At 33.3% G+C, this 18,808-nt stretch overlaps 1 protein-coding gene across 1 annotated transcript in view; it reads right to left on the bottom strand.

Moving 5' to 3' along the window:
* The window catches only part of ROBO1 (roundabout guidance receptor 1), a 474,875-nt gene that overhangs the window by 88,915 nt on the left and 367,152 nt on the right, over positions 1 to 18,808 (bottom strand). The window contains exon 6 of the mRNA XM_063077793.1: positions 18,269 to 18,396. Within this exon, the coding sequence (XP_062933863.1) occupies positions 18,269 to 18,396 (128 nt within the window). The remainder of the gene's footprint in view (positions 1 to 18,268; positions 18,397 to 18,808) is intronic.

The raw sequence follows: 18,808 nt of genomic DNA, 5'->3' as shown, positions 1-18,808 counted from the left end.
GGGAGGCTTTGCTCCTACCCTTCTCTTAACTTTCTTCATTGTCTTTTCTTTCTGCTTTAAAGACCTGCATCACCTCGATCCCAATTCCCTTTCCTTGCTGAGAAAGGAAAAGTCTGTCTGTCTCTATCTCTAATAAAACAATAAAACTATAAAATATTGGCGCTGAAAGTGACATTAGATCTTACCAGTGTAATCCTCTACGTTTTTCATAAGTAAACAGAGAACCTAAATTGTTAAATAACTTTCTCAAGGTCACAGATGGCTAACCAAAGACTAGCTTCCAGGTCTCTTGACTAAATTCAGGTCTCTGCAAATTTTGCCACTAGTTAATCGATTAGGGGAGAACTACATAAAATAGGATACAAAATGTTTCTTTCTTTCTTTCTTTCTTTTTTTTTTTTGCTGGCTGGTAAAAAATACATTTGATTTGACATTTAAACTGTCATAAACTGCTTACCCTAAAATCATTACTACATACATATATAAAAACTGCTTTTAAAGAATTCCTCATGATGTTAAAGATCTTTTAAGAATATTCAACTATAGTTTTAAAAAACACGTAGAAAACTAACAGCTGATAACAAAGCAGACAAAGTCACTTGAAAAGTTTACCTTTTGCAACAAAAAGTGATACAATGATTTTTTTAAAAGGGCGAACCAATTTCAATCATTTCATCACTTGAAATCATTACCAATTGAAAAAAATAGTCATCTTTTTTGAACCACGAGAAAAAATTGTATTTGACAAGAATACTTTTAAAGGTAAATACATCAAATAGGAAGATAAAATAACTTTTGAAAAGTGAATACATATTTATAAGAGATTAAAATTTTTTATTTTGTTTAACAGTGCCATTATGCGGTATGTCTAATAACAGTTCTAATTATATATATATATATAGGAGATATTTTGGAAAGGAATGAAGGATTAGGGAACATTTCATGAGGCTAAGTTTCTATAAAAATAATACTGTTTTTACCTAGACTATATTTTTGGGAGAGGAAGGGGAGTGATACAAAGTCTAAAATATGTATTGTATATATATATATATATGAATATATATAGTACATATAAATTATATAATTATAAATTCTCTGGTACCTTTTGAATATAAAAGAGAAAAAGGACAGCTGTCTTTAAAAATATTGGGAGATATAAAATTATTAAATAATTGACAAGTAGTTTTAAAAAAACAAGTTTCAAAAGTTTGGTAGAATTTAGTCTTTCTCTCTGTCTCTCTGTCTCTCTCTCACACAGATAGCTCTCCCACTCAGAATAAAAGACTTTCTTCCTTTTTTGAAGAAAAGGGCTCCAGGCTATTTATTTATTTTGAAATCTTCTGCATTCTAAGAATGTACATTGTTCAGATGACAATCTTTAGGTATAAATAAGTAGTTAAGAGCGAAAGGAAGTAAAAATGAAAGGAGGGAAGGACAAAAGAAGGATGGAAGGAAGGAAGGGAGAGAGAGGGAGAAAGATTCTGTTCCTCATTTCTTCTATATGCTTGTTATGTTCAGGAGACGTGAGTCAGAAAGATGATAAATGTTTGAGAAAAATTATATGGAAGTCAGAAGAAAAGACTTTTTTGGTCTGAAAGAAAATAAGTTAGCTGAGCAGACACTTAAGAAGTCTTCAGATTAGGTGTAATAAATACAAAGACCAGCCAATTTGATAACTACTTAGGCCAGAAGATAATAGACCTAAATAATAGCGTGAATAGCTTAGGGAAAGTACAGAAAAGAAGCAGTTAACAGTAAAGGTCACTGAACCATGAATTGGTTGCCAACTGTGATGTCTCTAGAGGTCTTTAAAAATGGAATTTATTTCCAGTTGGCCACAACAGTTTAGATAAAACCGTGTCTAGTAAAGGGATAGAGAAATTGAATCTTAAAGTGCTTTCTATGCTATGATTTTAAAGTGTATGACTTTCAGAGGCAACTGACATAGCCCAAACATAAGACTAGCACAACTATCGGGCTATTTTCCCTTCTGATTATGTATATAAAAATGTATGTTCTCCTAGAAAAATGTCCTCAAAAATATTATTTATGGTAATATTACCTTAAATTGCTGAAACACTTTATACACATAGATCCTATGATAAAGTGAGAAGATATCAGAAAATTCCAAGAAAGTAAAATATTGGCATATATTATCACAATATTATGATTCAGATTTTGATATTTTCCCATTGAGATCTCAATTTTTGAAGCATAATGACAAATATAGAAGAGTTTATCCATACATGTTAAATAAGGAATTAAGATTCTCCACTGTTAGCAATAGACTATACAATTCTTTTAAAAGGTAATGACAGAAGACTGCCACAGTATTTGGGTCTAAAATAATTTAACTATTCTAAACTCCTAGGAGGACTCTATGTAAGATTATATAGTTAGGTAAATTTATCTACGATAGGATCAATTCTATATTAGTAAATACCAGAGAACAGTAGCTTTCTTGAATGAGCTATAAATAAAATAATCTTGACTATGGAATTCATCTGCTAATTCATAGACATTAGTTTTCATTATTAGTAGCTAAATTCTAATGAATCCTTAAATTGATGTAATTTTTTTTTTCATTCTCATCTGTAGGGCTCTTTGAATGTAGGGCTCAATTAAAAAATCTGACAGACTAGAATTGTAAATACCACATTCCAAGAGAATATGAATGGAGTGAAGTGGTGAGGTACAAAACTTTTTGGAAAAAACACATTTTTATTAAAACACAGGAACATTCAAATTCGCAAGTAGTGAAGCTATCTACATTTGAACTGACAAAATGCAGTCACTGGTATGTTGGAGAAATTATATGCACTGCTACTCATGAATGATAACATCTCTAACAATTAAAAACTCTTAGGATACTTCAATTCTAGGCGTGATTTCTTTTTGAGGAAAAGATAGTTTAACATAAAAGCCTGTCATTATGTCTTTCAACTTTTTAGATGTAAAAATAGAGAGACTAATAGGGATACATGAAATACTATGAACTTTTCGCCTCCACTCAAATATCTCACATTCTGTAGAACAATGGTTCTGGAGACAATTTTGGTTGTCATGACTTCAGTGGGGAGGGAAGAGGTGGTGCTACTGGCATCTAGTGGACAGAGGCCAGAGACGCTGATAAACATCCTGCAATGCACAAGACAGCCCCTGACAACAAAGAAGGATCTGGCCCTAAATGGCAGTAGTGCCAGGACGGAGAAACTGCCGTACATTTTCGGTTCAACTTAAAGTTTATAAGAATATTAGCTCATATTTATCTCCCCTCCCATATATACAAAGTATCTTGCACGATGCCTGACATATCACAGTTACTAAGGAGAGGTTAATACTCTTCCTCTTTTTCTTCCTTTTCTAAAAATCTCCCCACTTTCCCAAAAAGCAAAGTTATTAGCTGTTGCTACTTACTTATCTGCCTACTAAAGAATCAAAGATCATCACATACTATACGCAAATATGGATAGTCAACTCTATACCTTATAAATATGTATAATCAATTACGGTTCAATTCAAGAAATAAATTTTTTTAAAACCCAAGATTCAAATGCAACTACCTAACAAGCTATGACAATGTGCATGCCACCTGACACAAGATCTCAGGATCATAACTTTGATGGTAATATTCCCTAAGTCAGCTCAGAAAGCCAGAAACCTAGCTCTTTTTCCCCTCCTCTTTGAAATACAAAATCTACTACCAAATTCCACAGCATTCACCAATTGAATCTCACAATGAAGACAGAGCAATTAAAACAAAACAAAACTAATCTGAATATAGTACTTTTTTGTTTAAAATGTTACTATGCAGCCTTAATGCTCTTAAAATAGAGAGCTAAATCTTTAACAAGTCCTTGCTATGTAACTCTTCAGTGCCTTCTCAGATAGCCTCTTCTCCTCCATCACCCTAACCCAGCCCTGCAGGCCTTCTGGTCTTTCAGTCCACCACACACCATCTTACCTCCAGCTGTGTTTATGCTGTACCCTGGGAGCCACCTCTTCACCTATTTAATTCCTATTCACCCTTTAGATCTCAGCACAAAAAAACTACCTCTTCAAGAAGCACCTCGAAATTGGATTCTAAATCACATCAGAATATTATCTATATATTCCCATAGCAACCTTAACTTTCTTCCCAGAGCCCTTATTATAGTTTAAAATTACACATTTGTGTGATTATTTTATAAATGGCTATCTCCCAAACTAGCCTGCATTCTCCATGAGAACAAGAATTTAACCATTTTGTTTGCCATTATTTCTCTAGAACTTCTGAAATTGTGGACATTACTGACATTGTAAATGTCTACTGAAAGGCTGAACAAATGGCAATAATGTTCCTATAGCCCAGTTGCTCCTATGTTTTTATGAATTCACTTTTCATATTCTGCTTATACTGTAGATACTTATGTATACTCCTTTTCTTCACTGTGCTATAATAAGCTCTGAGAGGATAGGATCCATGTCTTATTTATCTGTACATCTTTTATGGTGACCATCATACTATTTTGTACATAGAAAGTTCTCAAGAATCTGTTTGTTTAAAAAATCAGAATGCTTGTCTTTAAACATCATATTTCCCGGAGGGTCTAGAGTTAAGGTACATAATGGTATGATGATAACATTACTCAGCTGACAGTTAAACAACTTTGGATCAAGATCCTCTCCACAAAAGTAATCAGGTCTGTGATCCTGCATAAATTACATAAACGTTCTCCATCTCAGTTTAATAATAAAAAGCCATCAATGTTTGCTAACAATGTGTCAGATCATATATTAGAAACCCTCTCAGTAACTCTGTAAGGAAGAATTCAATACCCTAATTTTGCAAAAAGAGGAAAATGAAGATTAAGTAATTTAAGGTCAGCCATCAGGTAAGAAAAGGAAGATTAGAACTCAGGTCTCTCCAGCTCTTAAAATCCTTGCTCTTTTTACTACTTTGCATGACTTGTTAAAAAAAAAAAAAGTCAAATGTTAATGTAATTTTGGTTCTGGAATGTTTTGGCTCCATGACCCAAACAAAATAACTTCCAATAAGAAATGATATAAATGCATAATGTGTGTATTGATATGCTGGACAAACACAGATACATAATTATTTTACTCATCCATGGGCAGGTTTCATACACATAAAAAGTTTTGAGGGAAGAAATAACTCATGCTATGTTTTATTTTCTCATAAAAACATTGTCCAAACAGCCAATCCCATCTCTGAAAAGTGATGTGTGGCAACCTTTTAGCACAATCACCATAAACGTCAAAAGTATACAGTCAAATAACCAAATGTATGTTCAGAATTTGCTATATGGTGGTAAAGATGTCTCTAACCTCAGTTTTCTCAAGTGTAAAACAGTGCCAAAGTAAATGATTTGAAAGCCCCCATCCATGTCCAACGTTCAAAGTTGCAAAACTTCAGCATATTATTATATAACTTAATATTTATTCCCTAGAAAACTAAATCAGGCTCAAATTATTTATCAATTATATTCAATAATTAAGTGTATTTTGTGGGCATAGAAAGCCTCAGGAAAATCACAAATGCACATCTCATCTCTACTAATGACCAAAAAGTACCTTTTGAAATGACTATTCCACCATCCACAGAGTTAACTTTTAAAAGCACCTTTATAAAATGGCCTATCTATCAGGTCTAATTGTGTAGTGCTTTAAATTCTCTCCTAATAACATCGACCACACAAAATAAATGTCCTAAAGCTAAATTTAACAACAATTTATGGATTTTCCTACCCTCATAAATCTGTTATAAAGCAATTACTCAGCTATATTTTTTCTTATACTGATTTTAGTATTTTCTGCAGGTGTGTTTATACTGGCACATTATTTATCAGATCATGAGAATAACAGTTTAAAAGCAAGTTAAAATGCTTATGGTATTTTAATCAGTTTTGCAAACTTTAGGTATGATATTACAAAATATTAACTTCTAATGCATACAGAATTTTTTTGAAACTAAAAAGAATTACTTTATATTTTTAAATTACTGAAATAAAGCACATAATTGTAAATGTAATTATTCTAGTGATGAACCTGGTGTTTGCAGTATGCTGAAATAATTTTTGAATCTACAAATAATTAATACTGTCAACATAATTATTAATGCTGTGTATATTGAAATATTTAAAATCATAGCAAATGAATAATAAAAAAATCAATATATATGGATACCTTAAAAGTCAAATTCAATTATCTTGCATATTTAGTATCCAGGTTTCCAAGGTGTCTTAATGTAAATAGTCTATGATTATTTTCTTTACTATTATTCTTTTTTTCTTTTTTTGTGGCTGGCTGGGATCGAGCACCCCTTACCATAGCGTTATCAGCATCATGTCTAACCAACTGAGCTAGCTGGCCAACCCTCTATTATTCTCTTTTAAACAATAAATTATCTCAACTGCTCTTTGCCCAAACAATTCTGAATAATATGCAATATATCAATGTGAATTAACTTAGAATTAATTATTTTACATTAAATAATACACAATCTCACAAAATAATTTCAAGTCTTAAAATTATGTGAGATTATTTGCAATGAATCTTACATTTGAAAATGATCTGCCTGTCAACAAGTAGGGCAAAAAAGTAATTTATTTCTCCAAATTTCATTCTCAGGCTGATAATTCAGATTTTATAGATACACACAACTCAATTACATATTTCTAAGTTGACATCATTATTTCAGAATGTTGGTTCATAAAGACAGTTGTTCAGTTATACATCTATATAACTTGGCCATGAGAAAACCTTAGCCACTGTTATGTAGATGAAGAAATCACAGTAAAGCTCAGAACATAATGAAAGGCTTATGATGTGCTATTTACTAGTGTGGTGCTCTGTCATTATATGTCACACAAGGATCTCACGTATCAATTATTTTTTGTACCTGACTGCTCTACTTATTTCTTCAAATATTTGCCTGGCACACACATGAAGAGACTGTTTCAAATTCTCTGTAGGAAGGACACATGGTGAATGCTTTCTCTTTTGAATATTTTTTTTAAGATTTATATCACTTTGTTTGAAATAACTGAAAGCAGCGCAAAACCTTTATGTGAATGAAAGAAATCCAAGAGAATATCACATCTTCAGTAATCATGAGGGTTAAAAATGGCTATTTCTTTAAGCTATCAGAACACAAGAAGTTCTTTACTTTATCACTACTTGAAAAATAAAATGGCAAAGAATCATACGCAAAATGCTGCTGGGTCTCAGTCAAATCAAATGGTATAAAAAACCAGCAGGAGTGGAGCTCAGCATCCTATTTATGCCAGTGGATCAGAACAGTTAGGAGAGGGAGCCATTCTCACAAATCATTCTCTTGTTAAATTCTGTAGTGGGACTTCATTAAGCCTCTCTTGGCTGATGGCATTTTACTTTCAGCCTTCTCACAAAGAACTCAGCTGGCAATACTGATTCTTTGTAAATTTCAATCACATATTGTCTTTTCCAGGTTTTCTTTTTACAATCACAAACCTCTTGTCCCCATCAGCCCCTCTAGTCTTCAGTTGAATTTTTTAAGTCATTATTTTAACTACAAAACAAAATAGAAGGAAGGAGAGGAGGAGAAGACAAAAAACCCACAACCGATCCTGTAAGGGCAGCATTTTGAGTAAGACTCTTGAGTTCCGCATTAAGAGTGACAATACATACAGAAAGTGGTAAATATGTATATTACATTGTGCACACACACACACACACACATATATATATATTTGCAAATATATGTGTATTATATCCCCGGACCCCTGATGTACTATTTACCATAGGACTACTGACTTTTCTGGGCCTCTGTGGATTGTTGCTATACGTCATTAGGAAACATTTCCCAAAGAACCAGTCTGCTATATGTTATCAGAGTATGACCAAAGTGTCACACACATATCAAGATTCTTAAGGTCGTCAAGTAAAGCTTTCGGGGTCTCATAATATGTGTTTCATCAAAATGTTGATGAACTCACAGTTCTTAACCAGGATCTTGGATTATAGTAAACCTAACTTGAACCTGTAAAAAGCCCCCTGGACACTATTAGTTTTGGCTTTGACTCAAATAACCACGTTAATGGTCAGAAACAATGTACTATTATACAGCCAGCTTTTCTGAAATCAGCAATTTAAGGAAACTGTTCCGACAAATGATTTAAATGAAGTCTACATCAAAGAAAGGAAATTCAGAACTGAAGGACCCAGTTTTTTCTCTCATTACTTCTTTTATGCCTTGATATCAGATGAGTTCCAAAAAGTCATATGACTCTTACACAAAGATATCATATGCTGATAAAGTTAAACACAGTGAACCCTATTTATGGAAACCACAAATTTACAAAATAGGCCTTTTTATCCCCCAGAGTTTGGTTTGAAAGCAAGTTTTTTAAAGTTTATCCCGTACTATTTGCAATAAAATATACAAAAGCTATATTGTTTTACTTTTACCTAAATTTTAATTTTACACTCTGAAATAATTATCTAGCGGTCCATGAAAAAAGCCATACATACACTGAGCATGTTACATTACCTAAGATTAACATGTATCTCCATTATTTTCAAAGTTGTTATTTCACATGTTAGAAAATGACCAAATGCATAGATGCACAGTTCTTTTAATGGATTAGGCTTTTTGATCCATTTTTCCATACTAAATTGTATGGAAGTTATTGTTGGGAACTATCTATCAAAATTATTTTTATCTTCAGTTAATTCAATTGTTCCAATATAAGGATCATATTTATAAAATGGTCAATGAACGGATTCAGTATTACTTATTCTATCAGGAAATTTAGCATCATTGAACATACCAGAAAGGATAATAATTATGTGAAAGATCAAATGGAATTGTGTTAATTTGGATCTGTTTAATCAAAAAGAGAGAACTTATTATTTGGGTCTCAAATGTATATCAGATACACAAAAGTAATATAACAGAAAGCATTTTAACTAAATGCAGTTTTTTGTGGTTTTTTTTGTATTATACTCCATTTACCCACTGTTGCCTAAAGAACCTAGAATAAAAATAGACATTTTTTTTTTTTCTTTTTTGACCGGTAAGGGGATCACAACCCTTGGCACAGTGAGGTCTGCACCACACTCAACCGGCGAGCACATAGGCCATCCTTATATAGGATCCGAACCTACGGCCTCGGCGCTGCCAGCGCTGCACTCTCCAGAGTGAGCCACGGGGCCGGCCCAAAATAGACATTTTGTTTAAACCACAGTTACAGAAGCTTTGATATCTATTATTTATTGAAAAGTATTTATTGTGTGTCTTTGTAAAGCATTTTGGTAGATGCACGCATGATTCATACCTTAGTCCTTTTACACAGCTAGAGATAAGCTAAGAACACCAAGGGTACATGAAGTAATGATTTCGACACATAAAACACATCACTAAAATGACGATTTAAATGCTTTACACAATACGGTAAGCATTTCATGTATACCAGTTTATTAATCTCCACAACAATCCTAAGAGAGAATCATTATCACTCCCATTTCACTGATGAGAAATCTGAGACTCAGAAATTTATTAACTTGTATACCCAATATTTGAATCCAAGTGCATTTGTCAGAAAAGACTATGCTAACTTTTACCCTAGAGAATGTTTCTGAACAGCAGGGGGATAAAGATGTCTTCTTAAGATACTGCCCAAAGAAATATCAAGGACTAATTTTCAAAGACAGATTAAGCGGTCACAGAAAATTCTCATTGTAGAAAAGTAAAACAATTTTCAAACTTTACATTAATTAGCTAACCAAAAGTTTAAATCTCTATGGACAAAATAAAAATTACTGGGAATCTTATGAATTTTAAATTCTGTTTTGAAAGAAACTGACAAAAATAATCACAACAACCAATAGCAACAATTGCTTTTGCATATGCACTCATAACCCACAACCCACTTTTATGAGAATTTAACTATTTTGTTCCTTATCTTAGTTTATCTTTCTATCAGCACATTGATATTTACATTATATGTACATTCATTTCTTCAACATATGAGAACACTGAAACTCAGACAAATTAGGTGACTTGCCCAGGATTCCATAGCTGGTATATATCAGGGCCAGAGTTTGATTCGCTCACACAGAAAATGTTAAAAGAGCACTAAGGATGCTGCCATGGTTAATTTTATGTCAACCTGAGTGGTCTAAGGGATACCCAGATAACTGGTAAGGCATTATTTCTGGTTGTGTCTGTGGTGGTGTTTCCAGAAGAGATCAGCATTTGAAACAGTACACTGAGTAAAGATTTGCCCTCACCAATTAAGTGTGGACATCATCTAATAAGTTGAGGGTCTGGATAGAAAAAAAAAAAAAAGGTGGAGGAGGGGCAAATTTTCTCCTTCGTATGGAGCTGGGACATCCATCTTCTCCTGCCCTGGAACATCAGACTCCAGGTTCTCGAATCTTGTGTGGATTTGGACTTGGACTGAATTTCACCACCTGCTCTCCTTACTCTCCAGCTTGCAGATGGCAGATCATGGGACTTTTCAGTTTCCATAATTGAGTGAACTAATTCTTATAAAAATCCCCTCTTATATATCTATATGAATCCTTTTGGTTCTGTTTCTCTGGAAGATCCTGACTAAAACAGATGCCCCTGAGACCGCAGTAAGCAATGAGACTAGGAAGGCCAAGTAAACAATAGTGCCTTTAAGGAACTCACCGTGAAGCAGGGCAGACATTGAAATGCAGTATGGACAGTAACAGCATCCAATTGGTATATTATTGAGTGGTGCCTAACCTGCTCTGGGATGAAGAGTATTTGAAAGCTTGCTGGAGGATGCTTATCTGAGCTGAGTCCAAGGATAGTAGTATTTAGCAAGTAGAAGATGGGGCAGGTCAGGGTGGGGCATTTTAGGCCAAGGAGCCAACATAATGAAAACCCCAGAGCTAAGCTACATGGTGGTACATGCATGAAAAACATAAATATAGCATACTAGACTGAAGGGAGAAGCAAGAGGGGAGGCTAGCACCACTGAGTATTTTGCATGTTATCCTGAAGAGATGGGAATCATCACAGTGTTTTATGGGAGGAACTAATCTAACTAGATTGTATTTTAGGTAGATGCATCTGCTGTGTGAGGAATGGATTCAATGGGAAAAGAGAGAAGCATCAAAACTGGTTAGAGGTTAACAGTTTCACTGAGAGATGATGAAGGTCTGAACTGGAGCCATGTTAAGAAGATGAGAGAGGTAGTGAGAGAATTGAAAAAATATTTAAAAGGCAAAATAAGTAGGACTTCGTGGTGATTGATTAGGATAAAACATGGGAAAAATGGGAGAGTAAAGGATAACCCCCTGCCCCCAAGCTGTCTACTGGATGCGTCTCTGCAGGTTGCATTGCCCGTCACTGAAATGGAGAATATGAGAGAATTCAGCTTCTGATGCCCAGTCTGCTCTTATTTTCACTGCATCACTATTATTTCCTGTGAATTAATACTTACAGTCTGGGTTAGCAGAAATTTAAACACTTAGAAAAACCTCTGACAGTTGCTTCTTGTTTTACTGAAAGTTATAATTACCCTTCAATTCTCAGTTCATTGGGACACTAAATAGGGGTCAATCATAAATGGCAGTGCCCTAGATATCTCAGCAAAGCTTCTTGTTTGAAGCATGCAGTTCACTAGCAGCAAGGGAAGAGGCCCTAGGAAACATCCCATTAGTAGCAATTAAGTCAGCCAAAAGACAGCACCAGTCTTTTTTTCTACCTTTATGTCTCCCTTATTTCATGTCAATCTTATATTTCAAGGCTCAGCCTTCCAGAAGCTGTCACTGGCTAATCAGTCCTAATGAGAAAGTGCTATGTTACTTCATTGCATAGTTGGCATAAATACTTATGGGAAGCATCAGAGAAAATAACAATTTTACAGAAAAAAATAGAATGCACATCCTTGGATGATTCATTTTAACAATCCTATTGTATGTCAACAAAAATTTAAAGAGATAGCAACATAATTCACAATATCATATTTTATAGTTAAAAAAACAGGTGATGAAATTGAGAGAATGGAGTAATTTCACATCAACAGACAAGAAATGGACAAGCACTTATTCACAAAAATCCCATTCATTTCATAAGAAAGCATCACCTGGTTTGGCAATGTTTGGCACCTGCCTTTTATTTTAACAGAGTTGTGGAAAGGGCAGGAAAGTAACTGTTTCTTGAGCTTCAAAGAATAACTGGTCCCTGTGAGGAGCCTGGAGAGAAGTGTAGTGAGGTGTGAACTGAGATCTAAATGTATAGTTTCCTGTGTCTGACTGGCCCAGCACTCAGACCTCAAGGGAAACAAGAGGACTAAATGTCTTTTAGTTCCTATTGTAAGAGAGACGAGCAAAAATGAGATTAGATTTTCTTAATGGTTCAACTCAGGAAGATAAAAGGTGACTGCTTGGGAAATGGCTGGTGTATATGAAAAACCATTTTCAGTTTGGTTTCCTGTGACCGATGGCACACAGAGATGGGAACATGATCACTCTGGTGATAGAACGCCACAAATTTACTTTGGAAATAAAATTGTTACAGTAATAAGAGCTGCTTTATCTGTGAAGTTGCAAAGGGAGTGGAAAGATTAATAAAGCCATCTAGTTTGCCCTTTTAAACAGCGAGTATCACTGAAGCAAGGAATCATAAGAAATCTTAGAGGCTGAGGACAAACTTGGAAAAAGGAGAAATTAAAAGTTTAAAATAAATTCTATGTGGCTTTATCTTTTATTTTTCTTTTGGGGAGGCACTTGAAAATAGATTTAAAAAGCCATCAACATGATTGCCATCGTAAAAAAATAATTTATAAATTTATAGGGTTTGTTATTAATAATATAAGAAATAAATGATTTTTCTTTTTTTATTTTTCTTCTAAGTAAAAGAAGACTTGCATCCATCATGCTTTTCCTAAAGTCTACCTTCAACCAAAGGAAAAAAGCACTCACTTTTTAAATTAACAACGAATTGATTCAAAAATATAAACCAGTAAAATAATTTAAGTTGACTATCATCTGATTCCAAGAAGAACCTCTAGGCCCGCCTGGTAATCATCTCATAAAGACCTAATGGGTTTAGATTAAGATGGTAAAATAATATAAAAACAAGCCTGCAACCATTCTCAAACACCAAGGGGAGGCATAAATTTTAGCAGTTTCAATGACACACTGTTTAAAAACTTGGCAGGGTGCCTCTATGCATCTATTTTGTTATGGTTAGATTTTATATTTATAGGTATGTCACAACCTATAAAATTACTATAAATACCACAGTATATATCTTTTCCCTTAAAAGATAGGAGCATTCTGCAATAGGAAATAATAGTTTAAAAAGTAATCCATTCCTAGCAAGGCAAAGCCAGAAATGCTAACACCTGTCAAATGGAGACATTAAAATTCAAATATAATAATGTAATAAATCAAAATCAAGGCAACGTGTCTTTAAAAAGATGCTTGATTTTATTTGTGTATTTTAGGTTTACAAAGATAACTCTTGAGGAGGTGTGTAGATGTACATATGGAGGAAATACAGATTCAGAAAAACATTAAGTATAAATGTAACAACATTGATGGTATAAATTTATAGGTAATAAACCTTTGACTAGTCCAGAAAATCATGGAATATCAGGTTCAGGTTAATTGAATTTTCTAATTAACTGGGACTTAAATACAGAAACTTTTCTGTTGTTATTACTCCAAACAGCATTGTTTAGCCATTTTTTGGTTTTTAATTGGGCATGTAGTGAACATTAATTGTTGTTCAATAGGTCTGATTACTGGAGAGACTTTGTCTCATTCTAACAATTAATTTCAATAATACATCAAAATTGATATGCAAGTTAAAGGACTTGAGATATTCTTTTTACTGCCTAAATATTTACAGAGCCCAGGTAGAATATATTTTTAGTTTAAAACTTCCTAATATCACTAAATTTTATTACGATTTGCCTCTTTTCCAAGTAAAATAAAATCTTCTATATTATTAAATAATCAGTATTTTCGATCCACCCAAAATTTTGATTTAGCTTTGGCATTCTGAAACCCAAAAAGAAGTAATCCAACCAATGTTATACCAGATATGTATGTGGTATAGTGTTTAAGTGGTGCAATGACTTGCTATTAACAGGGTGTGAACTCATTTTTCACCAATGTTTTGGGAGTGGTTAATTGAAGCTTACAAGTGGTCATGTAGAAGATTAATTCGTTTTTGAGGATATTTGTTCATGGATAATCTTACTAGTCTCAGTATGAACTGCAAGAAACACCCCTACTTTATAGAGAGATAAACTGAGGTGCTGAGAATCTAAAAAATTAGAAAACAGTCACTCTTAGAGGTAATGGAATCAGAATTGAGGTCAAATACCCTCTGCTGAATGTTTTTCCATAACAACAGCATTTCATTGCACATAAAATGTAATCTTTTCGAATAATTTCTATTCTCAAATGGTCATAATTTTCATTAATTTGTCTAATTATTTTGTGAAATTTCAACATAAGTCTAGCACTAGCACTGAAGGTACTAGCAAAATCTGACACATTTACTATAACAGCCAATAAAGATTTTTAAAAAATGAAAATGTAATATTTTGTATTTGTGCAGTTTTTAATAGTTTGTTACATAGTAAGCTGTTGGGACTACATTGGTATTTCAGATTTCTCATTTACAGTAGCAGAAGAGCTACTTATCTAGAATCATCTTAAAATTACTATTCTGACTAAATTATAATAATTATTAATATTAAGCTATAAAATGTCAATAATAATAACACTACTATGAATATAATGCTCTTTACTCACAAAACATTTACAGCAGACAATATGTTAAATATTTTATACACATAATTTAATTTAATCTTTATAAAAATGCTTTGAGGTTGGTATTACTATATCTATTTTACGTATGGGGCAACTGAGGCTCAGGAAGTTTAAATAACCTCTTTCAGGTCACACAGTGGTAAATGACAGAAACAGTATTCAACTAAATTCTGCCTGACTCTAATGTATGACTCTAGTGTCACCATTCTTTGTAACATATTTCTTCCAGCCCTGGTAATTCTCAATTTATAAAGAAAAATTTTAAGGACCTTTATTCTTTCTGCCAGTTCATCAAGTAACTCCTCATTCCTGGAATTTGTAAACTTGCTTGTTTAAAAACAAGAATAAAAACAACTTTCTGTACTCCAACTCAGATCTCCTAAATCAAGCCATCTTTTTTTAACAAGTAATTTCAGGAAAGCTTAGGAAAGTTTGTCTAGCCCTAGTTTTACTCTGCTACTCTGCTCCCTTTCTTTCTTTCTTTTTTTAAAAATAAATTTTATTGAATATATTTAACATGAACAACATGATATTATGAGATACATACAGATCATAAAATGGTTTCTATTCTGTTCCCTTTCAAACACAGACCTCTAGGCAGCATCAGTCATAAATAGTAATCCCTTCAAAGTTGATCCAATGGAGCTTACTCTTGGTACGAGGATCAAAGCCACCAGAAGCTGCTGGAGTTTCCCCTAGGATGTCCCTGTCTACCACTCAAGCAGAAGTTTGAAATGCACACTCATATTTCAAATTTTAGCAAGTATTTATTAGATAAAGTGCCTACTAGATGTTCAGTACCATGCTAAGCACTGCGAAGAGTACGCAAATGGAAAAGATAAGAAAAACCCTAGAGTCAAGAATGGAATAGTTAAGGATATAAATATATAGGTAGAGTCTACAAAAGAGCAGAATTTGGAATTTCAAGAAGAAAGTGGGAAGAAAAAAAACCAAATAATTTTCAAATCAGGATTCTTTGTAAGATTTTGGAATTAATCACATCTGTATTGGGGGTGAAAATCAAATGGCCACCCTCATTTAAGGTGTTTTGTTTCCCATAACTTCTACCTGCAGTATAGGGTTTTTATTTTTTCCTTAACATTAGTTCTCCAAATTAAATACTCATTGCTTGAGGGGTGAGGAAGAGGAAGATTATTTTTAAACTCATATTGACCACAATAATGTCTTTTAAACATGAACCACAAATAAAGCACAGAAATGATAAGAAACGACACTACTGAATTTTTTGTTGCAATTGTTTCCTGCTACCAAGTGGATTCATTTCTAATTAGTTTCCTTTGCAGTAACTAGTAGTTTTCTACATTCAATCCCAAACGGGGGGGGGGGGGGGGGGAGATATAACCTCTCAGACAGGTTTCCTTTGAATGTTTTTCCTTTCTTAGTTATCTTTTGCAGTTGGGAATCATGGTACTTTCTTTAACATACTGTGTATATTATTCTAGCATGTTAAAGATATTTTAATCGTGATGTTAATATGCATATTTTATTTTGATATTAAATAAAATAATACATTCTTAACTATATACAGATGTTTCATAAACTTATAGAAAACTCAATGCAGTTTAAATGAGATCCTCTAAATTTATGGATTTGATCATTTGTACCCAATTTCCACTGAAATCCAGGCTCAGGGAGCAAGAATTCCGTATGGAAAACTTAAGGCTGAATTAGCTTTGGAACTGAGTTTAAAATTGCAGGAAGAAACTCTATTTGGATTTTAGTGTCTACTGTACAGACAGCAGAATGGCCATTTTTAATAAAAGCATAAAGCTACTGAGGTAAAGGACTTTAACTAATAAAGTGAAACACATTTTACCGACAAATGTGATAAAATCAACCTGTCACAATTGCAGGGAGATAGACACACCTTTTCATATCTTGTATTCATCCCGGCCACTTTCACTCCCTCTGGAGGGCTTTTGAACTTTGATTTGACATCTCTTAAATTTATGCTTTCTTTCAACGTAAAGAGGTTTTCTCTTCTTACAGTTTTAGCCTTAACGTGAAGTTCAAGTCTAACTTAGATTAAAGGGAAGTAGACTTGGCTTTAGAAATTCAATGTTTGCTCTTGATCTTTTTTCTTTTTCCTTTTGTTTTTATGAGGTTGAGCTAAAAACCCCAAAGTGGGACATAATGGCTTTAGAGACAGGAAGGAAATATTCTTTATTCTTTTTTTCTACTGTAAAAAGCCCACAAGGCTCTTTTGTAGAAATCCCACAGTAGAAGTACTCCCTCAAAAGCCACCTTTTTCTTCTTAATAGCCTCAGAAGAGACAGTGTTCAGAAAAGATGACAGCACCAAGTGTTGCTAATGTTAGATCCAGAAACAAGCTAAGTGGTTTACGGCAAAAAAAAAAAAAAAAAAAAAAAAAAAAAAACCAACCTGTTTACTATATATACTTGTCAAATAGGGATTTTTTTTCCACCAATAAAATATTCTTTAAAGGTCATTGCCTTTCAATTGCACAATAAACAATTTGTCCCCCAAATGGCAAAACAAAACAAAAAACAAAAAAATCAAGAGAAAGTTCTCAGATGACACATAGTGAGGAAAAATCAGTATGACATAATGGAGAAAGGAGGAACAGGATTATGAGAATGAAAAACATCTGGATTATGGATACAAAGGAGGGGACAGAACCCTTTCTGCATATCAATTTAAGATGTAACTCTGATTTTCAAAAACCGATTTGCATCCATAGAACATGGTATACCTTTTGGCTCATATAATACCAAATAATAAATCTTCATTAAAATAAGCAAAGTAAAAATGCAATTCATTCACTCAACAAACATTTATTGAGTGTATGATTTTCTTAATTTTAATTTATTGATATACAATGTAGTTGATTTTCCTGTCCCTTTACTGATTCTTCCCTTCCTCTTCCCTCTCCCCCCTCCCCCCATCAACATCATATCTGTTCACTTGTCTTAACAAGTAAAAGGAATTGTTGTGATTGTTGTGTCTTTTTTTTTTTTTTTTTTTTTTTTTACAGGCACTGTGTGCATAGAAAAATATTGCAAATTTCCTATTCCGTGGTTGGATCTTAAATTCTAGAGGAGAACAGAATCTTTCATTTTTGTGTTACAAATTATAAAGACCCTTGAAGGTGAATGATCTGAAGTAATGGAAGATTTTCTTTCCTGCAAAGATAAAGTTTTTATGGCACTACCTGTTATTTAATTAAAAGACTAGAAGGGCTTTATGTTTGAAGACTCTGCATAATTTTGAAAATTTAGCTCAATTTCTGGTAACAAACACTTATAGAGTTCTCAGAGGCAAAGCGATATATTTCCTTTAAATATGTTTGAAATTAAATATTTAGAGCAATATTTAAGGTCTATATTTAATATAGGCTAATAAATTATATTTTCTTCATATATCAACATTACATTTCATATGATAAAATAACCACAACAAAGAGTCCTCCAATGCCTACCTTGAACAGTCAGAGTAGCCGATGCTTCGGCTTTTCCAACCATATTTTCTGCCACACAAGTGTATGATCCCATGTCACTGGCCATCACCTTCCGAATTTTCAATGTATGATCATCCCGAATTTCATATCTAATGACATAATAAAAGAAAGCATAACTAAGTGACTTTCTACTTGAAAGATCCCATCTTTACATATATGATGTATCTAGGCATCAAATCACAGGCAACATTCTCCTAAGTAAGTTAAAACTAAATGTAAAAGGTACCATTCCTCTAGGGCAGCAGAAGAAAAGCACTTGTTTTTATATTTATGTGGAATAACATTAAATTACTTTCTAAAAAACATTTTTGGGTAAAGTTAACACTTACTCATTATTTCTTTAAGCTACTATGCTCACGCTAAAATTAAAAGATAGTGGCCACTGATTAAATTCCTAGTATATGCCAGACTTCAAATGTTTTCTAGATTTTACCTTCTTAAATTCTAATAACAATTGCATGAAGTAAGTATTGTGCTTACCTCCATTTTGTAGATGAGGAA

This window comes from Cynocephalus volans, chromosome 1 (genome assembly GCF_027409185.1).
Source record: "Cynocephalus volans isolate mCynVol1 chromosome 1, mCynVol1.pri, whole genome shotgun sequence".
NCBI classification, from domain to species: Eukaryota; Metazoa; Chordata; class Mammalia; order Dermoptera; family Cynocephalidae; genus Cynocephalus; species Cynocephalus volans.
Note: the sequence above shows the minus strand (reverse complement) of the source record. Positions and strands in the feature narration are given on the sequence as shown.